The sequence below is a fragment of the Mus caroli genome, unplaced genomic scaffold (genome assembly GCF_978045245.1).
Source record: "Mus caroli unplaced genomic scaffold, Mus_caroli_1 scaffold_16, whole genome shotgun sequence".
NCBI lineage: Eukaryota > Metazoa > Chordata > Mammalia > Rodentia > Muridae > Mus > Mus caroli.
In genome coordinates, this window is record NW_028227271.1 from 68,941,204 (window position 1) to 68,963,966 (window position 22,763).

At 36.6% G+C, this 22,763-nt stretch overlaps 1 protein-coding gene across 2 annotated transcripts in view; it reads right to left on the bottom strand.

The window, feature by feature from the left end:
- The window catches only part of Vps13b (vacuolar protein sorting 13 homolog B), a 553,787-nt gene that overhangs the window by 460,949 nt on the left and 70,075 nt on the right, over positions 1 to 22,763 (bottom strand). For both annotated transcript variants that reach the window (XM_029469591.2, XM_021183993.3), the window contains exon 17: positions 12,474 to 12,655. In XM_029469591.2, the coding sequence (XP_029325451.1) occupies positions 12,474 to 12,655 (182 nt within the window). The remainder of the gene's footprint in view (positions 1 to 12,473; positions 12,656 to 22,763) is intronic.

Below are 22,763 nucleotides of genomic sequence, written 5' to 3' on the forward strand. Positions count from 1 at the left end.
CAAATCAGTACAGAGACAGAACTAGAGAAGGAGCTGAAAACCAAGGAAAAGCAAAGCTTGATAGGCACCAAGGATAAGAAAAGGGTTCTCCTTGGTGAAATTAACAGTTACCAATGCCTTGACCTCAAGCATTTGACCTCCAAGATGATGAGATGAGAAACTGCTGCTGTTTGAAGCTGTCTAGTTTGTAATGTGTTACCAGACGCTCTATGATAGCCTTAAGGTGCAAAATGTGTATCTTTAGTCACATCTGATCCTGTAATAGCTGAAATAATACACACTATAATCAGGTCTCTTTATGGTTATCTAACTGTCCCTACACTAAGAATATGACATAGTACATATTTTTCAAGTTTATTAGGTGACTAGAACTGATAAGTACAGTTGAACTTAATAAGCAAATAGTTAATAAAGACAGGTTCAGTCATAACAAATTTAACACCTTCCTAGGTAGTCACATCATCACCAACATCCAGATATACTCTTGATGTTTATAAAAGATTTTCTATAACGCCAACAAACCATTCTAAAGAAAGTTTTCAAAATTCTAGTGAAATACTTAAAGAACTGAGTTTTTCTCAAGTCTTCAAAGAAAACTAAGATTTTATATAGGGTATATTTGCTAGTATTTAAAATTTTTCTAGCATTCATCGAGTCCTTTTATTTTTTTTATTTTTTTTTTCCCAGACAGGGTTTCTCTGTGCAGCCCTGGCTGTCCTGGAACTCACTCTGTGGACCAGTCTGGTCTTGAACTCAGAAATCTGCCTGCCTCTGCCTCCCAAGTGCTGGGATTAAAGGCATGCGCCACCACTGCCCAGCATGATGAAGAGTGTGTGCACACACACAAACACACACACACACACACACACACACACACACACACACACACACAAAGCCATTCTTGGGCTAAGAGGTATCTGAAAAAACACTTTATAAACATATCAAATGTCTAAAAGAGAATACAGTATGAAAGTTACAACCTAACTAGTTCTTGAGTTCTACAAGTTATTTGTGATGAATACAAGTACAATATATGTGTATATGAATACAAGTGTGAAAAATAAATTCTCAATGCCAAGACAAATGGAAGTATTTATATTATGAATGTGTGTATACATATATACTAAATTATGTGAACAAATATATGTATGTATGTAAGTATGTATGTATGCATGGTCTCCAGGGTCTCAGGTATTTAAACACTTGGTCTCCAGTTGATGGCACCGTTTGGAAGGGACTGGGGTGCAACCTTGATGAAGGAAGTATGTCGCTGAAGGGGGACTTTGAGAATAAAAGTTCTACTACTTCAAGTTCATTCTGTTCTGCTTCATATTTGGAGTTTAAAGTATAGGCTCTTTCATCTGGCCACCACACCTCGCACTTCACAAGTATCTTCACCATGATGGACTCTCATATACGTTATGTAAGCTGCCTTAGCTATGGTGTTTTATCACAGCAACAGCAAATGAGTTAGTAAAAGACACACAGACACTTTAACGTGCAGAAAACTTGATACTGAGGGGACCACTCTATGACAAAGAGTTCTTGCTCTGAAAGTGAGAGGACTTGAGTTTGAATCCCCGGTATAAACATTACACAAATTCAAAGCCAGTCATGGCTGTTCATGCTTCTAACTAACTCTACAACAAGAGTGTGGATAGAATCAGATTCTGAGACACACTGGATAGTCAGCTTGGTCAAAACTTCAAGCTATGGTTCACTGAGACACCTTGTTTCAAGTCAATAAGGTGAAGAATAATAGAGAAAGACACTTTAAAGTCCTTTATGTGCTCCCGTATGCTCACATGCATACAATGCATACATATAGACTATATATACACACACACTAAATAAATGGTGCAAAATTTGCAAACGGTAATCTTTGTGCTTAGATTTAAATATCGAGAAGTTTTATTGGAGTGTGATAACTAGTACCTATACCACTCACTCCAGAGGTGAGAAAGGGACCCGTTACAGGTAGGGACCTGCCCAGGAGATATTATAAAAGACCCAGTCAAAAAGACAACAAAGATGAAGAAGGAGCAAGAAAGAAGTCCTCATCTTTTCACTGGAACATAAATACAACTTAATTCATTGTTATTATTATTACATAAACAAATATCCATAGCCAATATCACTATACAACAAGATATTTTTTAAGTAACTCAAAAATATATACATTAGAACATTTAAGCTGTGTTTTCAGATTTGGGGGCAGAGAAAGAAGTTTAAAAAGAGAAATGGGAGAGAACAAGGAAACCTCACTATCCCGCACTCATTTTCTAAGTGGTTAAAGAGTATTCAATAACTCCAAAGTCCTTTTTATATGCACACCTGGGAAGAATACCAAATCTGTAAATTTGCTCAGCGTTACACTGATGTGGTTTTAAACCAGATGTCTAAATGTTACAGTATGTATATTTTCTTCCTCTCTTCTAAGACAGAAGTAAGTAGGAGGAATATTTGACTTCACTCCACAAGAGACCTATTTAATAGTCTGGCAGTTGTGTAAGTAAAGGTAGCTTGGCTAAGTCAATGTTGACAACATACAGAATGACATGATCCTAATGAGTTGGAAAATATTGGCTCTCGAGAGAATAGACCAGATGCTACTGAGCTGAGAAAGCTACTGTATTATTGAATTTCATTTTTATGAGGTAAAATTTATTATTCAACCATTACAGTATCCCATATGAAGCCTTGCATAAAATACTTTTACAGTTACTTTCTGGAAAGTAGATTTGTGTTCTAACATTAAGACATCACTTAAGGGGGAAATTGTGTATTCATTTGATGATTATCATACAACTTTATAAATCTGTCAATTATTTCCCTACAAATATCAGACCAGAGGAACTAAAAAGTCAACAAAATAACAATCTAAATAGAGAGAAATTAAAAGTTCTTGTTTTCCAAAGCAAACCAAATTTAAATATAACTTTGTATTTTATCTTCTGGAAAAAATTACAAGAGTTAATAGTTCTGTTTTGGTGACTGTCAAAAATATTAACAACAGGGGCTGGAGAAATGGCTCAGTGGTTAACAGCACTGACTCTTGCTCTTCTAGAGACTTTGAGTTGAATTCCCATAACCACATGTTTGCTCACAACCATCTATAATGGAAATCCAATGCCCTCTTTTGGTGTGTCTGAAGACAACTACAGTGTACTCATATAAATAAAATAAAGAAATCATTTAAAAAATATATTGATAACAAACCTACATAAAATAATGATCCCAGAAAAAAATACAAATTAAGCACAAACTTTATAACTCTCATATAGTATTCATAATTTACATTTCAAATGAGTCTTAAGAATTAGACTTTCATTGAATAATTTCTAATGTGTTAGTAGATAATAATCTTTACCTATTAATTCAGGTCTCATACAACAGGAAAGTAATTTAATAATTAGAAAGATCCAAATATCTTACTTCAAAAATGGATTTAGTCAATAGCTATGATGTAATAATTTGGGGGGAGGGAAGAGTACTAAATCACTTTGAGTGTAAATTTTCCCATCTGTAGGTCTATAACCTGGCAACGATATTACTGGAAAGAAGCCAACTGAATTAATGTAAAAGAAATGTCATCCTAAAATAGATGAGCCAACTCAGACTATTCGTGTAGAGTTTATGGTATGCACTCCTAACAAGATGCAGCTCACAAAAGGAAAATGTTCACAGATACATATACAGCATGTAAACAAAGGAAAGGACAGGGTTTCTTCTTGCTATAGTCCTACTGCACTGCCATACCCATGTATATGTGTGTTGTAGCACCCTACTTTGGACTCGGCAAAACTAAGAAAATGTGAAGTGGAAACTTAAGGGTTCTTTGGAAAGTCAATGGATGATGTTTTGCTGGGGCAAACAAATGAAAGAACATGTAGCTGAAGCAGACACAGGAGAAAGTATGTTCTGCTAAAGCAAGTATGTTATCAAAGGTTTCTCTGCTAACAACAGATATGTATTGGGCCGCCCTACACTGCATAGTTGAACTGCATTTGTTGAGACTCCATAAAGAGAACCACTCCAAAAACCTTCTGGTGGTATGTTGCAGTTTCTTGCTACTTCTTCATGCTCGGGCTGATTGGCAGTGATGTCAGCTGGGAAACCCATGTTGAGACAAGACTCATGGAGGACATGTGATGTTTAGAGAATATAAATAGGACTCAAGGGACAGACAGTGATGGAGGCTGAGTTTGGGCTGCTTATAGAGCTAGCTGTGCAATGCTTATGGTTCTCCACTCTTCGCTGAGAGAGGCGCAGCCCAACTTCCGGCGTTCCTCTTGGTCCCTCCTGCTGACTCAAGCCAAGCTGAGGCCTGGCTGTCTTTGCTAGGTTGTGCCACTGTTGCTGATTCATGTTTGCTATCCCGATTTGGACTGCTGGTGTATCTATGAAGTGTTTGTTAATGGATCAAGCTGCCACTGCTAACCTATGAATTGAAATGCCAATTTCCAGACAACACAGATGGGAGTTGCTCCAAAGAACCTTTCTAAAAAGTCTCACTTCTCCCGTATCCTTTCTTCCCACTACCTCTGGTGGGTGGTGGGCTAAAAGGAAGGTAAATGCATTTAAGAACCATCAAGTTACAAATAGGTGTTCCATCCCAGGTTTCTAAGAACTATGTTTGGCAGTTTGAAATCAAGCACATTAAAGAGACCCAATGAAGACTTTTTTTCTCTAAATTCAAACAAAACATAACCTCTTGAATTGTATTCTTATCAGCAACATCACTGTCTTCTATGGTAATTTTCTTGCAGTCCTCTTTCAATTTAACTTTACCTTATCATCCATCTGCTCAACAAAACAACTGAACAAGTAGACTCCAGGTAGAACAGAAACATAGCCTACTTTCCCTCTGAAGCCTTGCAATCTTGAGGATCAGGGTTTTGTTTGGTTGGTTGGTTAGTGGGTTTGGTTTTTGTTTAAGAATGAAAACAGGATTTAAAAGATCAGTTATCACACTCCAGTTAAGTCATCTCTCCTAAGTGTTAATACTTAAAAACAAAAAAAATATCTATATCACAAGACTGCTAGCTAGTTTTCATGTCAACTTGTACCAAGCTAGAGTCATGTGGGTGGAGGAAACCTCAAGTGAGTAAGAAAATGACTCCATCAGATCTTGCCTCCAGGTTTCTGCCTTGACTTCCTTAGACAATGGACTACAAAACTGTGTGAAGAAACAAATCTTGTTGTGCCTAGTTGATTGTGCCACAGTGTTAATCACAGCAATAGGAACCTTAACTAAGATTCTGACCAAGGTAGTCACAAACAAAAATTAACATAAACCTGTATCTTAAAACACTTTTGCTTCTAGCTGTCCACAGTTCAGAATAGAATCATCAACATAGCTTCAATAACCCCATATTCACATACACTCTCATAAGGTCCCATAAATAAATCCATTCAAAAGTAGATAGAAGGTCATGCTATAGTACAACACACCAAAATAATCTCTTATTTCTGTGATACATTATTAACATAACTTAGATTATCAGAGGAAAACTTGTTTTCTTCCTAGAGATGTTTGAATTTTTGATGTTTGAAATAAAACAGAGCTCCACATGTATGGTAACAATACTACCAACAGTTAGGATGAACAGATGAAGACACATGCTGCTGCACACTCTGAGACCAAATGAAAAGCAAACATCCAGTGTTACATTACAGAGACAAGACCTAAGACCTGCAGGTTCTAAGATGAAAAAAAATGGTTTAAATAAACAGGTATGTTTTTTAAGTGCAAAAAAAAAAGGTGTATATATATATATATATATATATATATATATATATAAATATATATATATTTTTTTAAAGCTGTGAAATAATTCTATACCAGCAGTGAAATAACTCTCTACCAACATGAGAATTTTTTCAGTTGATTTATCTAATTTTCCACTATATAAAAAATATAAACAATGTATATAAAACTTAACTACTGAATATCTATTTCCTTTTAATAATATAATGATTTGTATCATCTTACAAATTAGTACTGGTCTCTCTTCATTAATTCTCTGAAATTCTCATAATCATAGAATCATGTATATTTAGATATCAATTTGAAAAAAGAACAGCTTTTGTTGAAAATGCTTAATTATGAGAATAGTTTACATATATATGCATATATTTTTAATAGTGTTGTAAACACTGTCTATTTTCCAAAGGGGCATAAAAATCAACACTACACTTTCTAAGTGAGAAGTTATAGAATTCCAAAAGAAGTGCATTAGTTACTATAAAAACTGTTTTCCTTTTCTTTCCTCTGAAGGTAAATTTTCATCTGGACGTGACTGCCATCCTCTTAGTTTCTAAAACTGGAATACTAAACGAGCAACTGTATAAAATTATACCCATATTCCTACCTAAAAGCAGAACATTAATTTTATTTAGCAATAATGTGTAACTTTTACAATTAAAAAGAACAAACCTAACATTTTGCTTAATATATTACAAATGTTTTATTGAATTCTACCTTTTTCAAACTCTTAGTTGTAGTCAGTAAAGTTGACTTTAAAATCCTACTAATAAATTACAACTTATAGTTCATGAATTAGTAAAACTGTAACTTGACAATAAATAAACTTTCCAAAAACTGTGAAATCCCAGTTTCCTCCAGCAGGATAGGACTCTCAGGTGGCCATGCACATACCAAATATGCATGATCTCTACACACACGCACACGCACACATGTATCCAACATGCACGTCTTATAGAACTAAAAGAACTTAATTCGAACTGTTTGCCCTAAAAGATAAGGTGAGCAGTACAGGACCAGAAATGTGTCTAGGTTATTTAAAAAGTTTGGAAGAATAAAAGGTCTAAAATTAATAAAGACCAAGAAGCACAAAAAGTAAATAAAATAAGAATCATATCATTTCTAAATAATAAAAAAGAGATCACTGTACAAGATGTATTGGAAAATATAAGAAAATATTAGAGAAAAGGTCACCATCTGTCATGGTTTAGATATGCTTAGCCCAGGGACTGGCACTATTTGGAAGTGTGGCCTTGTTGGAGCAGGTGTGTCACTGTGGATGTGGGCTTTAAGACCCTCATCTCAGCTGACTGGAAGTTAGTATTCTGCTAGCAGCCTTCAGATGAAGATGTAGAACTCTCAGCTTCTCCTGCACGATGCCTGCCTGGATGCTGCCATGTGATGATAATGGACTGAACCTCTGCACATGTAAGCCAGCCCCAACTGAATGTTGTCCTTATAAGAGTTGCCTTTGTCATGGTGTCTGTACAACCCTAAGACATTATCTGAAAAGTAAAATGAACTCAAAATATCTGAAAGCTATAAGGGAATTGTAGTCAACATTTTATAAAGAGTTTATTTACATAATTCAAAACAAAAAGATCGTATACATTTTAAAAATAAATGACTCAAATGTTTTCAATGGAATATATATAAATAGCAAATACAGTCATAAAAATATTGTCAACAGCATTATCCATGAAACAAAAGAAAATCAAACCCTCAAATTTACCACTTAACAACCACATCGATGGCTAGCAGCATAAAAGTACGGCAAAGTTGTGGAGAGACAGGCACAACATCACACACCGCAAATAAGACTGTAAAGTGGTATAGATATGGAGAAAGTTTGGCAGGTCCTCGAAAGATTAAATACAGTGGGCCTACATGACCTAGCAATTCTACCCTTGAAAGTATTGAGCATTTGGAGAAATGATAGCATGTGTTCACATAAACTATAGCACTAGTCATAACACTTCACAACAGCCAACAAGATTAACAATTACATATCTACCAAATGATGAACGAAATATGAAATACACACACACGCGCGCGCACACACACACACACACGCGCACGCGCACACACAGAGTGCCTTTTATTATTCTATAATAAAAGGCTCCATGCTTGAGTGTGTTCCACAAAGTTTCATTCTGGAGACTGGAAACAATCTCCAGAATGGCAATGTTAAGGTGGTGAAACCACTAAGAAATGGAAATTGGCAGCTAGAGAAATAGCTGAGTGTTGAGAGCACTAGCTGTTCTTGCAGAAGACCCAGGTTCAGTTTCAAGCATCCATCTGGCAGCTCAAACCTACCTCTAACTCTAGCTCCAGGGGATCAAACACCCTTTTCTAGACACCGCAGGTACAGGCACACATATAGTGTACTTAAATACATTTGGGCAAAACACTCATTCACATAAAATAAAAAGATAGGAAAGGGGTGCTGCTGACTTCAGGAGGAGCTGGTTCTTACAAGAACATTTAATATTAACTAAGGCCAAGTGTGCTTGCTCCCTGCTGTACTAGCCATGTTTCCTTCTATGTCTATAGCCTGTGATACCCACTGAAGGGTCCTCAAAAGAGTGAAGTAGAACATGCATTCCACATTGAAACCTCTAGCCAAATTTGTGAACAAAATCTCTTTAACCTATAATGAACCTAAATTAGGTATTTTGTTATAGCAATACAAAATGGATTCAAAAATGACACATTCTATACTACAGGTACTTTGAAAATGTTCTGCTAAAAATTTAGTCACATACAAATACATGTTTTACAGGCTCTATTTATATGAATTGTGTTGGGAATTGGTTCTAATACTTTGTCTTATTTTGGCTCCCAAAAGCCATGCTTCTAGGCTTGAGGGTCCCTGCCCAAAGCTGGCTTCGATTGATAATAAAGAATAGCTATACAGCCAATGGCTGGGCAGGGAGATGGGTTGGGGCTTGACTGGGAAGAAGAAAGATGCAACTTAAGCCCCGCTGGCATGTAAGAATCCAGGAAAGTGGACCTAGGGGCCTCTTCCCCAATTGGGTCTGGGGTAGCAGAGAAGAAATACAGATTTTAAAAGATGTTAACTCCCAATACTGGAAGGGAGTGTTTGCTAGCCTCAGGGAGATTTCGAAGTGCCCAGCCATTGAGCTAGTCAAGGTATATCAAAATTAGCTAGTGTGTGTGTGTGTGTGTGTGTGTGTGTGTGTGTGTGTGTGTTTGTGTCTGTCTGTCTGTCTGTCTGTCTGCCTGTCTATCTTTCATTCACGAATCCAGAAAGCTCTTGGGCAGGTATAGTGCTCCAGAGAACTGCTGGGAGCTAAAGCGGTTTAACTAATTCACTGCTACAAAATTGCTCAAAGTTAGACAAACCCAAACAGTCAAGCATTAGATTAATCTCTGACTATGGCTAAAAGGGTTGGAAGGTTAGTAAATCCACACACACACACACACACACACACGGTTCTTTTGGGTAATGTTTTAAAGTTTATTATGGTTGTAAATACAACATTAGGAATATATTAAAACATATTGAAAAGGTTACTTGCAAGGTAAAAAAAAAAAAAAAACTCTGTATACAGAAACAGAGCAGAAGGAATGGCAGAGAGGAAAGAAATAAAAGAAAAGCCTTTCTGACATGATGAGGAGAAAGCAAACGTAGATTGATTTATATTAAACAATGAAATTTTGATAAGAACAAGTCAATGATAATTAGCTTCACATTAAGATCAAGGCAAAGGACTTGAGTGGAAATAGTATTAGTGATCAAAGAAGAGGAAAACAGAGGGGAGTATGATGGAGGGGAGTACAAACAAACAAAATAATGTACAATAAATCAGAAACAAGTTCAGAAATGAAAGAAAACCTTATTGTTTCCTTATTAACTCTCGGTGGATGATATGACCACCTTAGGAAACAAGAAAATAGGCTACGGCAAATGAAGATGGTAGAAAGTGGTATACACCCAACTGCAGAGTGGAAAAATGTTCTTATCCACAAACTGTAACTTAAGTATAAAATCTTTTATTAATGTAGTAATTTAAAACTGTTTTAAAGCTAAAGACTCCATGTATCAACAAACTGCATTAAACAAAGTTTAAAAAAACATTGTGTATTGACAATACTCATATACAAGAGCATAAAATGCTAAAACTTTATACCCAAAATGTATATATACTTTCAGGATCTTCAGCAGGGAAATTTGGTGTACAATTTTATAAATAGTATATTAGCACTGAAATATACACAAGAGGGTTGGCCTGGTAAGGGAATAACAAAAAACTATCCACTTGGAAAAATTAGCTTTAAAAATATTTTTTAGGTAAGTTTCCCTCCATCTATTTTAAGTGTTTTAAATTATTTATTCCATTTTCTCAAGCCCTTAAAAAAAAAAGTAACATTTTCTAACAATACAATCTTCCCAATTCCCCAGGCTCTAAAACATTAGTTCCACTAAACTAAGATCTTAAAGTATGCCATGTTACAAAACACTGAATTGCTGAAATTTGTCCAAGACATTTTTTAATGCTTAAGAATGATAATTTAGGATAATTACCAGAATATTTTTTCATGTCACAGTTCATTTTATAAATTCATGAAGAGAAAGAAAAATAAATTTGCTTAGAAAAAAAATGAGGCATTATAAAGAAAAATCAATACCTCCAGTTTACTAACAATTTTAGGCTATTTTAGCCAATTCACAACAACTAGAAATTTTAACTTTTCATGAATGCTGTGAGCAGTGAGATAAGCAGTCAAACAAATAAGACCCCCAGAGAGAGACAAATCACTTGAGAAACAGATGCGGTCCTTTCTGAATCTTATCTATAAAACACTACGTCTATGAATGGCCTCAGCCAACTTCAGAACTCAGAAGAGAGCACCAACTGATTATCCAGTACCAAACAGTCAGCCCTGAAAACATACACACAGCGACATTACACAGACTGAGCAGGTTAAGAGTATGGATACTATTGGATGGACCACAGGGGCCCCAATGGAGGAGCTAGAGAAAGCACCCAAGGAGCTGAAGGGGTCTTGCAACCCTATAGGTGGAACAACAATATGAACTAACCAGTACCCGCTGGAGCTCGTGTCTCTAGCTGCATATGAATCAGAAGATGGCCTAGTCGGCCATCACTGGAAAGAGAGGCCCCTTGGTCGTGCAAACTTTATCTGCCTCAGTACAGAGGAACACCAGGGCCATGAAGTGGGAGTGGAGGAGTGGGTGGGGGAGCGTGTGGGGGACTTTTGGGATAGCATTGGAAATGTAAATGAAATAAATACCCAATTAAATAAAAAGAGTATGGATACATATACAGATGGCTATAACAACAATTAATGAAAAATTTGAAAGAAACAAAAAGGGGGTTATGGGAGAGTTTGGAGTGAAAAAAGAGAAGAGAGAAGTGATGTAATTATAATCTCAAAAGTAAAAGAAATAATACATTTTTTAAAGGCTGCACCTTGCATGTGGTTTCAGTGTGTTCTACAAGAGATGAAGTTCTGGAGTTTAATCCTTTCTGTGAGGTACTGAGATGGCAGAAACTATGTTTGTTTATTTGCTTCTTTTCATGACAGGATTTCTCTGTGCAGCACTAGCTGGCCTAGAACTCACTCTGTAGGCTAAGCTGACCTCCTACTCAGAATTCCACCTGCCTCTACCTCCTGAATGCTGGGATTAAAGCTGTGTGCACTGCTGCCTGGCAAGAGAGTAAAAAACTTCCTTAATGCAGGCCCTTTATGAGGTGAAGAGGGAATGCCAATCTCATCAAAGTATGGCCATAAAAGAAGAGAGAGGCATGGTGTGGCTGCACACATGTAATCCCAACACTCAGGAGGTAATAACAAAAGTAGGATCCCAACTGTGAGGCCAACCTAGAAAGAGAGAACAAAGACAACAGCAAACAAATGTCCTCCCTGTCTACTGCCATGCGATGGCATCAACTCAGTGAATGACAGTCTCCTGTCCCTACTCCTCTTCACAACAATCTAACCAGAAACTACTTTATACTACACAGCTTATCAACTTTCTCTAAAATACAATAGAGCAAATACTGACCAACATAAAACTACTAAAATAAATCCATGACTTTTATTGTATTGTAACTGAATTAAATAAATAAATAAATAAATAAATAGCAAAAAAAAAAAAAAACTGGAAAAACTCATGGAAATAGAAGAATTGACTTTGGAATGACAAAGTCAATTCTTCTATTCTGGTTTTTTTGGAACCAAAAAAAAAAAAGAGAAAAAGAAAAAAATTCCTACAATCAAATGAAAATAAAACTTAAACAGCAAAGGTGGTTCTAGAGGGACTTTTATGGGCATGAATAACTATGCTTACATCAGAAAGAGCACAACTAATTAGCATAGCCACGTAACTAAGGTCTTAAAAATAAAAAAACAGCCCAAAGCCAAACACAGAAGATGAAAAGAAGTCATAAATGGCAAAAAAAAAAAAAAAGGTTAAAATAGAGTTAAAAAAAACTAAGCAAGATTGACAAACCTTTAGCCAAACTAACAAGCTGAAATAGAGAAGACAAATATTAGAGAAGTGGGGTACATTACCACAGATATAAATGGATGGAATGTAAAGATCATTAAAGAATATTTTGAAAACTAATTTTTCAATAAACCAGAAAATCTAAAAGGGAAGGATAAATCTCATCTCTACAACAGACTTTCCTTATGATGAAAAGTGTGTTCTTACCTGTCATTTGGAAGACTTCATTCATCAAAGCTTCATTTACTGTTGGAGAGCTGACATTTCCAATATGAGACCAACTTTGATATATTGCTTGCAACAAAAGTGTCTGTGCTCTTGTAGCTTGAATTGTGAGATTTGGGAGCTCAAAAATACCCTCAGTTACAACAGTCTGAGATCTTTTGGTCCTATACATGAAAGTAAAAAGAAAAATACAAATAAGTAAGTAAATAGTGTTTATACACAACATACTAGAGGAAGTGTACTACAAAAGGGGGAAAAGGTATACATTCACATTGTTTGTATGTGTGGTATGCATGTGTATACACAGTCATGTATATGTTCATATATGTGCATACATGTGTACACGTGTGTGGATAGTGAAGATTGAAGCCAATAACAGGTGTCTTCCTCAATCAGTCTGTACTTTATTTTCTGAGGCAGGTCCACTTACTGAACCTGAAACTTACTGATTTAGCTAGACTGGCAGGTAGCAAGGATCTTCCTGTCTTAGCCCCAACCCCATTCCCTCCATCAGGGTAGCTGGTATTACACAGATGCATCACCACATCCAGAACTCACAGAAAGCACGTTACTAACTGACGCATTTCCCCATACGCCTGAATTTTTTTTTAATTTTGAAAATGTTCTGAAATTAAAAAGGGATTATAATTGCCACATTATAAAAATATTTTAAGGCACTGAAGTATATAAATTATTAAAATGCTAAATTTTGCTTTAAAGGGAAGGGAAAAAATCCCCTACAGCATCCTAGCAACATGGCTTCAAGTGAGCATTGCCCTCCCTAAAAAAGACAAAGTCACAACAGCAACGGGAAGACATCACACTGCCCTACCTCTATTAGCATGCCAGATAATGAAGTAGACACATTAAGACAGCCACCACAACTTTCCAACATTCATCAGCATCAAATAGTTCTACCTAAATTTACCCTCAATCTACGATCCTCGTCATGCACTAAAGGGAATAAGCTAGAAGATGAATGTACACTGCACAAGGCATTCTTTACACCAAATAAGTAAAACTGTACTGATCAGAACAATGGAAGCAAATCAGATAGAATTCACAAAACAATATTTAATTCTATTGTGCATCATTTTCTAAATCTTTTTCTCAAATCTCTATCTGCATTCCTGAACAAATAAAGATTCTACAACTACTACCACTAATAAAGAACACAGACACCTGGGACATCTATGTGAACCTAGTTTCATGAACCAACATGTTGTACTTTCATCCTGACACAGCATTGGGCACTGGAGCACAGCAAAAGCCATGATCCTTAAAGAACCTCATTCCTGTCAGCTGAAATTACCAAGGGGGATACTCAGTTCAAGTGAGACTTTTTTTAATCTCAGAATACATTTAGCTCCGTTATACAGTACTTTAAATTTCAAACCATCAGATGTTGTAAAAAAAAAAAAATGCTTCCCATTGTATTACACTGGCAAAAATAAAAACACATCCAATTTTAGGCCAATTTTAAAAAATTTAGTTATTATGCATTTAAGTATTTCCCAAGGTTGGAGAGTAATTCTCTTCTTCAGATTTATTATCAAAGAAAATACATTTTGCATATTACTATTCAATAGTAATCAAGATAATTTTGCCATATATACATGACACTTTGAAGGTTTTATTTTTCAGTTATACCAATCAAAAGTATGGCTTGTTACACGTCTTTTTAAATTAATATTTTAACTAAATTAAACAAACTTAAAATGATTTGGCAATACACAGTAGCTGATACAATGGTCCTACTACTGTTAATGTAACTCAATAGAGAAGGCTTTTCTTTCTTTTGTCAAAGAAAGAAATTGTATCTCACCAGTTAGCAAGCTAGGTAAATAACAAATGCCATGTTTCTATTATACATTTCATCGAGTCCTCAAATTATGCCATCTTTGCTTCAGAAAAATTTAAAGATCAATAGATTTTACAACTTAAAGCTACTTGGGGACTCATTAAAATGCCAGTGAAAATACACAATAAAAGTGTGACTTTTCCTTGTGATTTATACCACTGCACATTTATTTAAAACAAAGAGGCTCAAGATAAAAATAATAGTAAAATACATAACATATTCTAGATTTGTCTTAAAATATAACCAAGTTGCATTTTAAGAGTTAATGTTGGCCATTTATGTGGCAAGTGTCTTATACTCATATTCAGAAATCTTGGTATGAATATATGTTCATTTTACGAAATAGGTTTAGAAACTATCAATCCAAACATTACTCTCGAGGGAAAAATAAACCCTAGTGTAACTAGCGGAATAAACAGCTCCGTGAAATTCAACCTGGACAAACTCCAGGATAAACCGAAGGAAACAGAAACAAGTAGATCTTAATTGCATAGTAGCAAATACTTTAAATAAATATACCCTAACTACAAGGAATTTAAAAGAATATGATTCACCATTTCCTGACAAATCACAATACAGAGGCAATGAATTTTCTCTGCCAATATAAGATGTCTTAAGTTTTTAAATTCTTGTTTTCAATACATAAGAAGACAATTCAGAAATGTGGATATTACTACTGGACACAAAGAAATAAAACGATCTACTCAACTTCCTACAGAAACTATAAAATGTCTGCCAAATGTACACCTCAGGAACAATCAGCCATTAGCTTCAAGACAAAATTTATAGCAATTGAAAAAAATATTTCAGCAACAGCTGGATCTAAAGACTCACATAGAGTTTCCAAATTCAAAGCTTGACAATTTAGAGCAGTTCCCAAAATGTATTTTTGTTATTGCTTATATCCTGTACAATAAAATAAGATTAGGTCATTTTTGTTTTCAAAATAGAGTTAATATATGAGACTACTTATTTGGTTTGGTTTATTTGCTTTTAAGGATAGATTAAAATACAGATTTTGCCCAAGTCACATAGGGAATTTCAATTATTTCAATTAGAAATAGCTGAGAGTAGCCAAGGTTTAACAGTTCAGTTTACCTTAAATTGATAGTCTTCAAAAAACATCAGAAATCCATAGATTGTGACATTTAATGCTATTTAATCATTTGACAGTGAGACATACTGCTTTGGACAGCACCCCATTCTTGGTTCAAAGAAGATATTGAGCATCTTCACCTCCAGGCAAGGTTGTTTATCATGGCAAGGCAGCCACTGGGCAGAAATTGACCACTTCATCTGCAGACAATACTGTTCAGAGGACACATTTTGCAGAATAGTAGAATGTTGGCTTTTCTGAGACAGATTCACCAGTTCTTCAAATAATTCTGTTTTACAAGTCTGTCAGATGTCTGAAGATAGGTGCTCCAAGATGTTCAAGAATGGGGGACTGTCCAGGTAGTCAACTGTCTCTACAAATTGGCTAAGTTTCCAAAGCTATGTTTTGTGCTTCCTATATTTTCAGATAATATTTAGTCATTCCCGGATTTCTGATGAGGTTAAAGACTAGTTTTAGTTTCATAATCAAACTCAAGTTGTTTAACATAGAGAGAGTTTATAGAGTAGATGACATGTTTTTCAACTGATGTCACAGGCTAAAAATTTAAATGTAATTCAGGGATAGAATCATAATTCTTTCAGTTAGAAAATATGATAGAGTATTTTGTCTAACTGACAAATTGATGGACTGGGTGTTAGTGTATCTTATACTTTACAAATTGTAGAGTAGTAACAGTTGTACTCAATTTATATCTGAGAGAAAAGAGCCTTTTAATTGGACAAAAAGGGGGAAATGTTGTGGATTGCCCTGGAGTTGTTTATATTTTGATGTTAATTCCCCCTCCCCAAGAGGGACTGCCTGGGAAGAGGAGTGAATCACATACTCAGGTTACTTCCTGTGAACTTTCTCCCCATTTTAATTTATAAAATTAAGGCTAGAGCCTGTGATTGGACAGTGGAAGGGAAGGTAGAGCTAAAAAGTTTTAGATAGAGAGGGAGAGAGGAGAGGAGAAAGAACGAGGAGAGGAGGGAGAGAGAGGAAGACTGAAGAGGAAGGGCTAGAAGGAAAAGGGAGCAGAAGTAGGTGGCCTAGAGAAACCACAAGTTATAAGGGATCTCATAGCTGGGAAATATAGTAGTATAGTGGTCAATCTGCCCAACCTAGGTGCGAAGCTTATATTCATATTAATTAAGTTGTGTTTTTCTTGCACAGGCTTGAGTTGGAGATTTACCACAAGTGCCTCCATCCTTGCCATTTTCCCTAGAAATGTGAAATAATAAATTTCTATTATTCATCAGATATCCAGTTTGTGTACTATATTATAAAAGTCTGGACAATCTCAGACATCAGCTATGTGTTTATTTGATTTATTCTCTGAGTACCACTGAAACTATCTGCTGAAATGACTACAGTGTCTACTGAAGACTTTCATTAAGCAAAACAGAATTTCCTACTCTCTATACTGCATAAGTCAAATTTTCCTGCAGAGAAGAAACAATCTATTCCAAACCACAAGAAAGACTTCTGAGAGGAAAACACAGAAATAACCAAAAACATTCATCTTTCTCTTCCTCTCCAAATGTATATTGGTCAAGTGCTACAAGGCATTGTGAACCTCCAGATTCTGAACTGGGAAAGCCTTGTGGTGTGGCTGAGCCCTAGCACACACCTTTTATCCAAGAGCTTTCTATCAACCAATTAAATAAGTCAATGGTAGGTAAAGGGGCAGAGAAAGCAACCAGTGACTGGGAGTGTACATACGGAAGTTGAGAGGGCTGAAGGGTATTATGGAGAAGGAGAAAGGGCCTTTTTTTTCCTTCTGGGACATCAGTGGAGTAGGAAGATCAGCTGGATGTTTTCTCTGTCTCTCAGAGCCAGCAGGCTTTTACCACAGCATTTGGCTCCTGAGCCAAATGGTAAAATCAGTTGGTAAAATCAAATGGTTAGGATTTTTATTTTTAAAACAGTCAAGCTATACCAATTTTTAAGAAACTATCATGCTAAAGATTAAGTGAGGTAAAATGAGGTTTTGGTCTTGGAGTACATTAAGGTAACATTGAAGCAATATGCCAACATGGAATAGGAGGGAACTCATTGCAAATGTATAGATAATTGTGGATTCATTTACACAACACATGAAGAACATGTAGACTCAAGAATTTTTTAATCAGGTTTTTAAAAAGACAAGACACTTGAATAGAAATTTCTCCCCAGAACATGAAAATTACCAATTAAGCCCATGAAAGATTCTCAACATCATAAATCATAATGGTAACTCAAATTAAAATCACAATAGATTGCCTCATAGTCACAGAGTAGCTACTATCAAAAATGAGTTTTCAAAAAACAACTCCCCCAGGTAGCACCACTTGATCCCACAATGACCTCAAACACTGTGACCTAAGGACAATGTGTGGAATCCTTTGACACTTCCACAGACTTCTTCCTCACAGACAATAATTTCAAATTGTCAATTTTAAATATACTCAAGAAACTCAGAAATGTTAAAAATGCCAGAATGATGACTGTGAAAATATAGTTGAATAAAATAAGAAATTAACATTATAAAAATAGAACTTAATAAAGAAACAGATGGGTGGTGATGGTGCATGCCCTTAATCCAAGCACTGGGAAGCAGAGGAAGTTGGATATCTGTGAGTTCAAGGCCAGCCTGGTATACAGAGCAAGTTCCAGGACAGACAGGGCTACACTGAAATACCCTGTCTCAAATAAACAAAAGAAGAAACAAAGAAACAATGAAATAAAGGAAGAAAGAAGGGAGGAAGAGGTGAGGAAGAGAGGGAAGGAGAAGCAGGAAAAGGAGGAGGGGGAGGGAAGAGGGGGAAGAGGAGGAGGAATAATAATAATTATTATTATTATTATTATTCCTAAAGAAACTTCAAGCTGAAATCAAACTTGAATTAAAAAATTTAGTCAGTCAAATAAAACTTCAATGGAGGGCTAGAAAGATGGCTCAGTGATTAAGAGCTCTGGCTGCTCTTCCAGAGGTCCTGAGCTCAATTCCCAGCAACCACATGGTGGCTCAGCCTGCTCTCTTGTAATAGGATCCGATGTCTTTTCTCGTGTGTGTCTGAAGACACCTACACTATACAAATATAAATAAATAAATAAATAAATTTTTCAAAAAAATTCAATGGAAAACTTCACCAATAGAATGGATCAAGTGGAAAGCGGAAGATTCATGTTTGAAGATAGGTAAGGGAAATGGATCACTCTGTCAAGGAAAATGATAAATTTAAAAAACAAAAAAGAAAACATGTGGGAAGACCACAGAGAATAAACCCAGTTCAAAGACACAGAAAATATTTTCAATGAAGTCATGGGGAAAAGGTTCAAGAGGAATACAGAACAGCAAATTAACAGGACCAGAAAGCCAATTCTCCAAGTCATTCCATGGTCAAAACACTAAATTTACAGAACAAAGAAAGGACACTGAAAGCTGCATGATAGAAAGACCGAGTCCATAGGACAGAACCATCAAAATAGCAGCTGATTCTGCAGTGGAGACTTGTGTTCTATGCGCTCTAAGAGAGTACAGACACTAGCCCAGTCTTTGACATCTGGCAGACTATCAGTCATGATCAAAGGAGAACACTTTCCACAGTAGAGGCAACTTTATGACAACAAAGGCAATACTACACAGGATACTGAGAAGGACTGCGTCAGACTGGAGAAGGGATAATTACATCCACGAGGTGACCAGAAAAAGCAAACAAACAAAAACAACCAATTTTAGGTCAGTGATTAAACAAAGGAAAACTAAGAACACAAAATTAACAAAATGACAGGAATTGATACATTTCTTTTAAAAAACGACCCCAACTAAAGGCAGCGCAGTTTACTGGATTTAAAAAACAGCATCAATTATATCCCTGCCTCCAAGAAACACAGCTCACTAAGAAACAGAGCTCACTGCTAAAGATAAAAGACAAAATATTAATAACAAAACAACTTTCTATGTTTCATGCTCGCATTCAAAAATGTGAGCTCTCAACTTCCTGTTTCTGCACCCATGCTTACTTCTATGTCCTCACAGTGATAGACTGGTTTTTACACCTCTAGATTCATAAGTCCAGACAAACGCTCCCAACCATGCAGTCCTTGGGAAGGCTGCTTGGTCACAGCAACAGAAAAGTAACTAATAAAACTAATATCAGAGTGGCTATTGCTATGAACCTGACCATGTTACCTTTTAGGAGAATATAGAAGACTTTGGACATTATCAGCAGAACTTAAGAGGCCATCCTAGTAGGAGCTCGGAAAACAGTATACTGAGAGCAATAATGACTTTTGGGTTTGCATGAGTTTTCAGAGGTGAAAAATATTAGCTGTTAGGCCAGAGACCACTCTTGTGAAACTCAGCAAAGAGTCTGGCAGTCTTCTGCCCTTGCCTGACCCTAAATTCCTAGATAACATAACATTAAATTTGTGAAATGATTGTTATTAATAATGCTTACTCAAGCCTACAGTAAAAGGGGGGAAGAGCATAGAGAAATACAAGTGTTCAGTTTTAAAGAAAAAAGAACACTAGGGATCTTAATGTTATATCCAGAAGCTCTAGAAGGGGCTGGAATTATTATGGAGATTAGCACCATTAAAGAAAGGTCTGATCTGCACTGAAATAAAGGGAAGGGTACCCTCAGTTAAGCTTTCAACTTGTGCTTCTAGAAAAAAAAGAAGTTTATTTTCTGCTTTGTGTTGTTTTTTTAATGCTGCTAATGTGATTCAAGGGAATCATAAGCTAGCCAAAGGTGGCAGCTGAACTTACCATTCATCCACACAGTACTACAATTAGAGCCCTAAGGAAGAAGGGGTCATGGATTCTTCATCCACAGTTTCAGAATGCCGCCATGGCCAAGCAGTGTGTTGCAGGACAGTCCCTATGTGAAGGCTCTGAGAGGGCAGAATCCCTGCAAGACCACTGTATGAAACTGTGAAAGTGAGCCTGGATTTCCCTGGAATCCCCGAGATACTGGAGATATTGGCCATATGATACCTTTCCAGGAGAGCTGAATATAGGGGGAAGGGGAAACAGCCCAAGAGAGAGAGAAATGGGAAAGGGGGTGGGGGGAGGAGAGAGAGGAAGATGTTGCAGGAAGCAAAGCTCAAGGGCAGAACCATCTAAGCCCTTTAACAGGAACTGGTGTTTGTCCTGCTGGGTTTCACCCTTGCATTGGTCCAGCATTTCCCTCACTATGCCATGATTCCTTGATGAGAATGGTACTGTATATTCTGTCATAATATGTTAGAAATAAATTTGCTTTTAATTTTAGAGAGGACTACAATTAAGAGGTTGCCTTGAGTCTCAGAAGAAACTTAGGACTTTAAACATTGTTAAGACTGAAAAAACAGGGATTTTTTTAAACTGACCTAAATGTATTCTGCATTATAATGTGGCCATGAGATCTATGGGGGCCAGAGAGAGGAATTTGGTGGCTTGAATATGGAATGTTCCCCATAGGCTTTGGTATTGGAATCCCTGGTCCCGCACTGTTTGACATTCTTTAGGTGGTGTAGCTGTGGGGTGGGCTGTGAGATAAACAGCACCATGCCACTTGAGTTCACGCTCTCTGCCTTCCGTTTGTGTTAGAAGATGTGAACTCTCAGATTCTTGATCCAGCCAGCATGCCTGGCACTTACTACAACCTTCATGCTACAGTAGACTCACCACTCTAGAACCATAAGCCCAAACAAACTCTTCCATACAAAAATAAATAACAACAGTAATAGTGAAACAGTGTTCAAATGGTTAAATGTTCAGTGGCTCAGATGACTATTAAAAGTCTCACAGAGACTTAGAAGTCAGATAGCACCTACAATCACACCCAATGCTGATAAGTTAGTTCCTTTTTCTCCTGGCTCTGTCCAAATACCTAACAAAAATAAATGTAAAGAAGAGTTTACCTTAAAGTTCAGTGGGATATAGCTAATTGGGGACGGGAGGTGGGGGACAGACATGGCAGCAACACTGCATGCTTAGTTAGAAAACAGAAAGTACACAGACCACATGAAGCTCAAGAAGAAGGAAAACCAAAGTGTGGATACTTCAGTCTTTCTTAGAAGGGGGAACAAAATACTCATGGGAGGAAATACAAAGTATTGAGTAGAGACTGAAGCCATCCAGAGACTGCCCCACCTGGGGATCTATCCCATACACAGTCACCAAACCCAGACACTACTGTGGATGCCAACAAGTGCTTGCTGACAGAGGCCTGTTATAGCTGTCTCCTGAGAGGCTCTGCCAGTGCTTGACAAATACAGAGGCAGATGCTCACAGCCAACGATTGGACTGAGCACAGGGTCCTCAATGGAAGAGTTAGAGAAAGGACTGAAAGAGCTGAAGGGGTTTGCAGCCCCATAGGAAGAACAACAATATCAACCAACCAGACCTCCCCAGAGCTCCCAGGGACTAAACCACCAACCAAAGAGTACACATGGAGGGACCCATGGCTTCAGCCACATATGTAGCAGAGGATGGCCTTGTAGGGTATCAATGGGAGAAGAAGACCTTAGTCCTGTAAAGGCTCGATGCCCCAGTATAGTGGAATGCCAGGGTGGAAAGGTGGGGCAACACCTTCATAGAAGTAGGGGGAAGGGGATGGAATAAGGGATTTCGGGGGTTGGGGCAGGAAAGGGGAAAACTAAGAAAATATCCAATAAAAAACAAAACAAAACAAAAAAAGATTATACATAAAAAAAGAAAGAAAGAAAACAAAAAGCAATGGATGCTGGTGCTTGCCCACTTTCTGCTTTTTATTCAGTCCAGGATCTCAGCCCATAGAATAATAACAACCACATTTAGGATGGGTCTTCCAACAACAACAAACATAACCTAAGTAATTCTTCACAGACCATCTCACAGATTTGTTTCTGTGTGAATCTAAATAACCCCAGCAAGTTGACAATCAAGATTAACCACTGTAGCTCATATCCACAGTTTGATTAAAGCAGGATTAGAATATCTACATACTACTTAACTGTCTACTAAATACATAGCCTCTCAAGTCAAATTTTGTTAATTTAATAAAATTAAACTATAACTATAAAATAAAAAAATCAAATTGGATAATCTAAGCAAAAAAGATGAAAATATGAAATCAGATAATACTTTATGAGAGTTCTCATGTGGCCATTATGAGAATCAGTGCAACATTTTTGATGCCCTTGAATTTTAATTTTATACAAATAAATACCATCTTACTTCCTAAGTTATTTAAAAATGTTAAATTCACATTTTAAAGTATAGTATTCACTTTCATGTAATATCCATCCTTTAATAATCTGTTTAAAAGCTACTTCCAAGTTCTCCATGGCTCTCTAACCCACATAACAT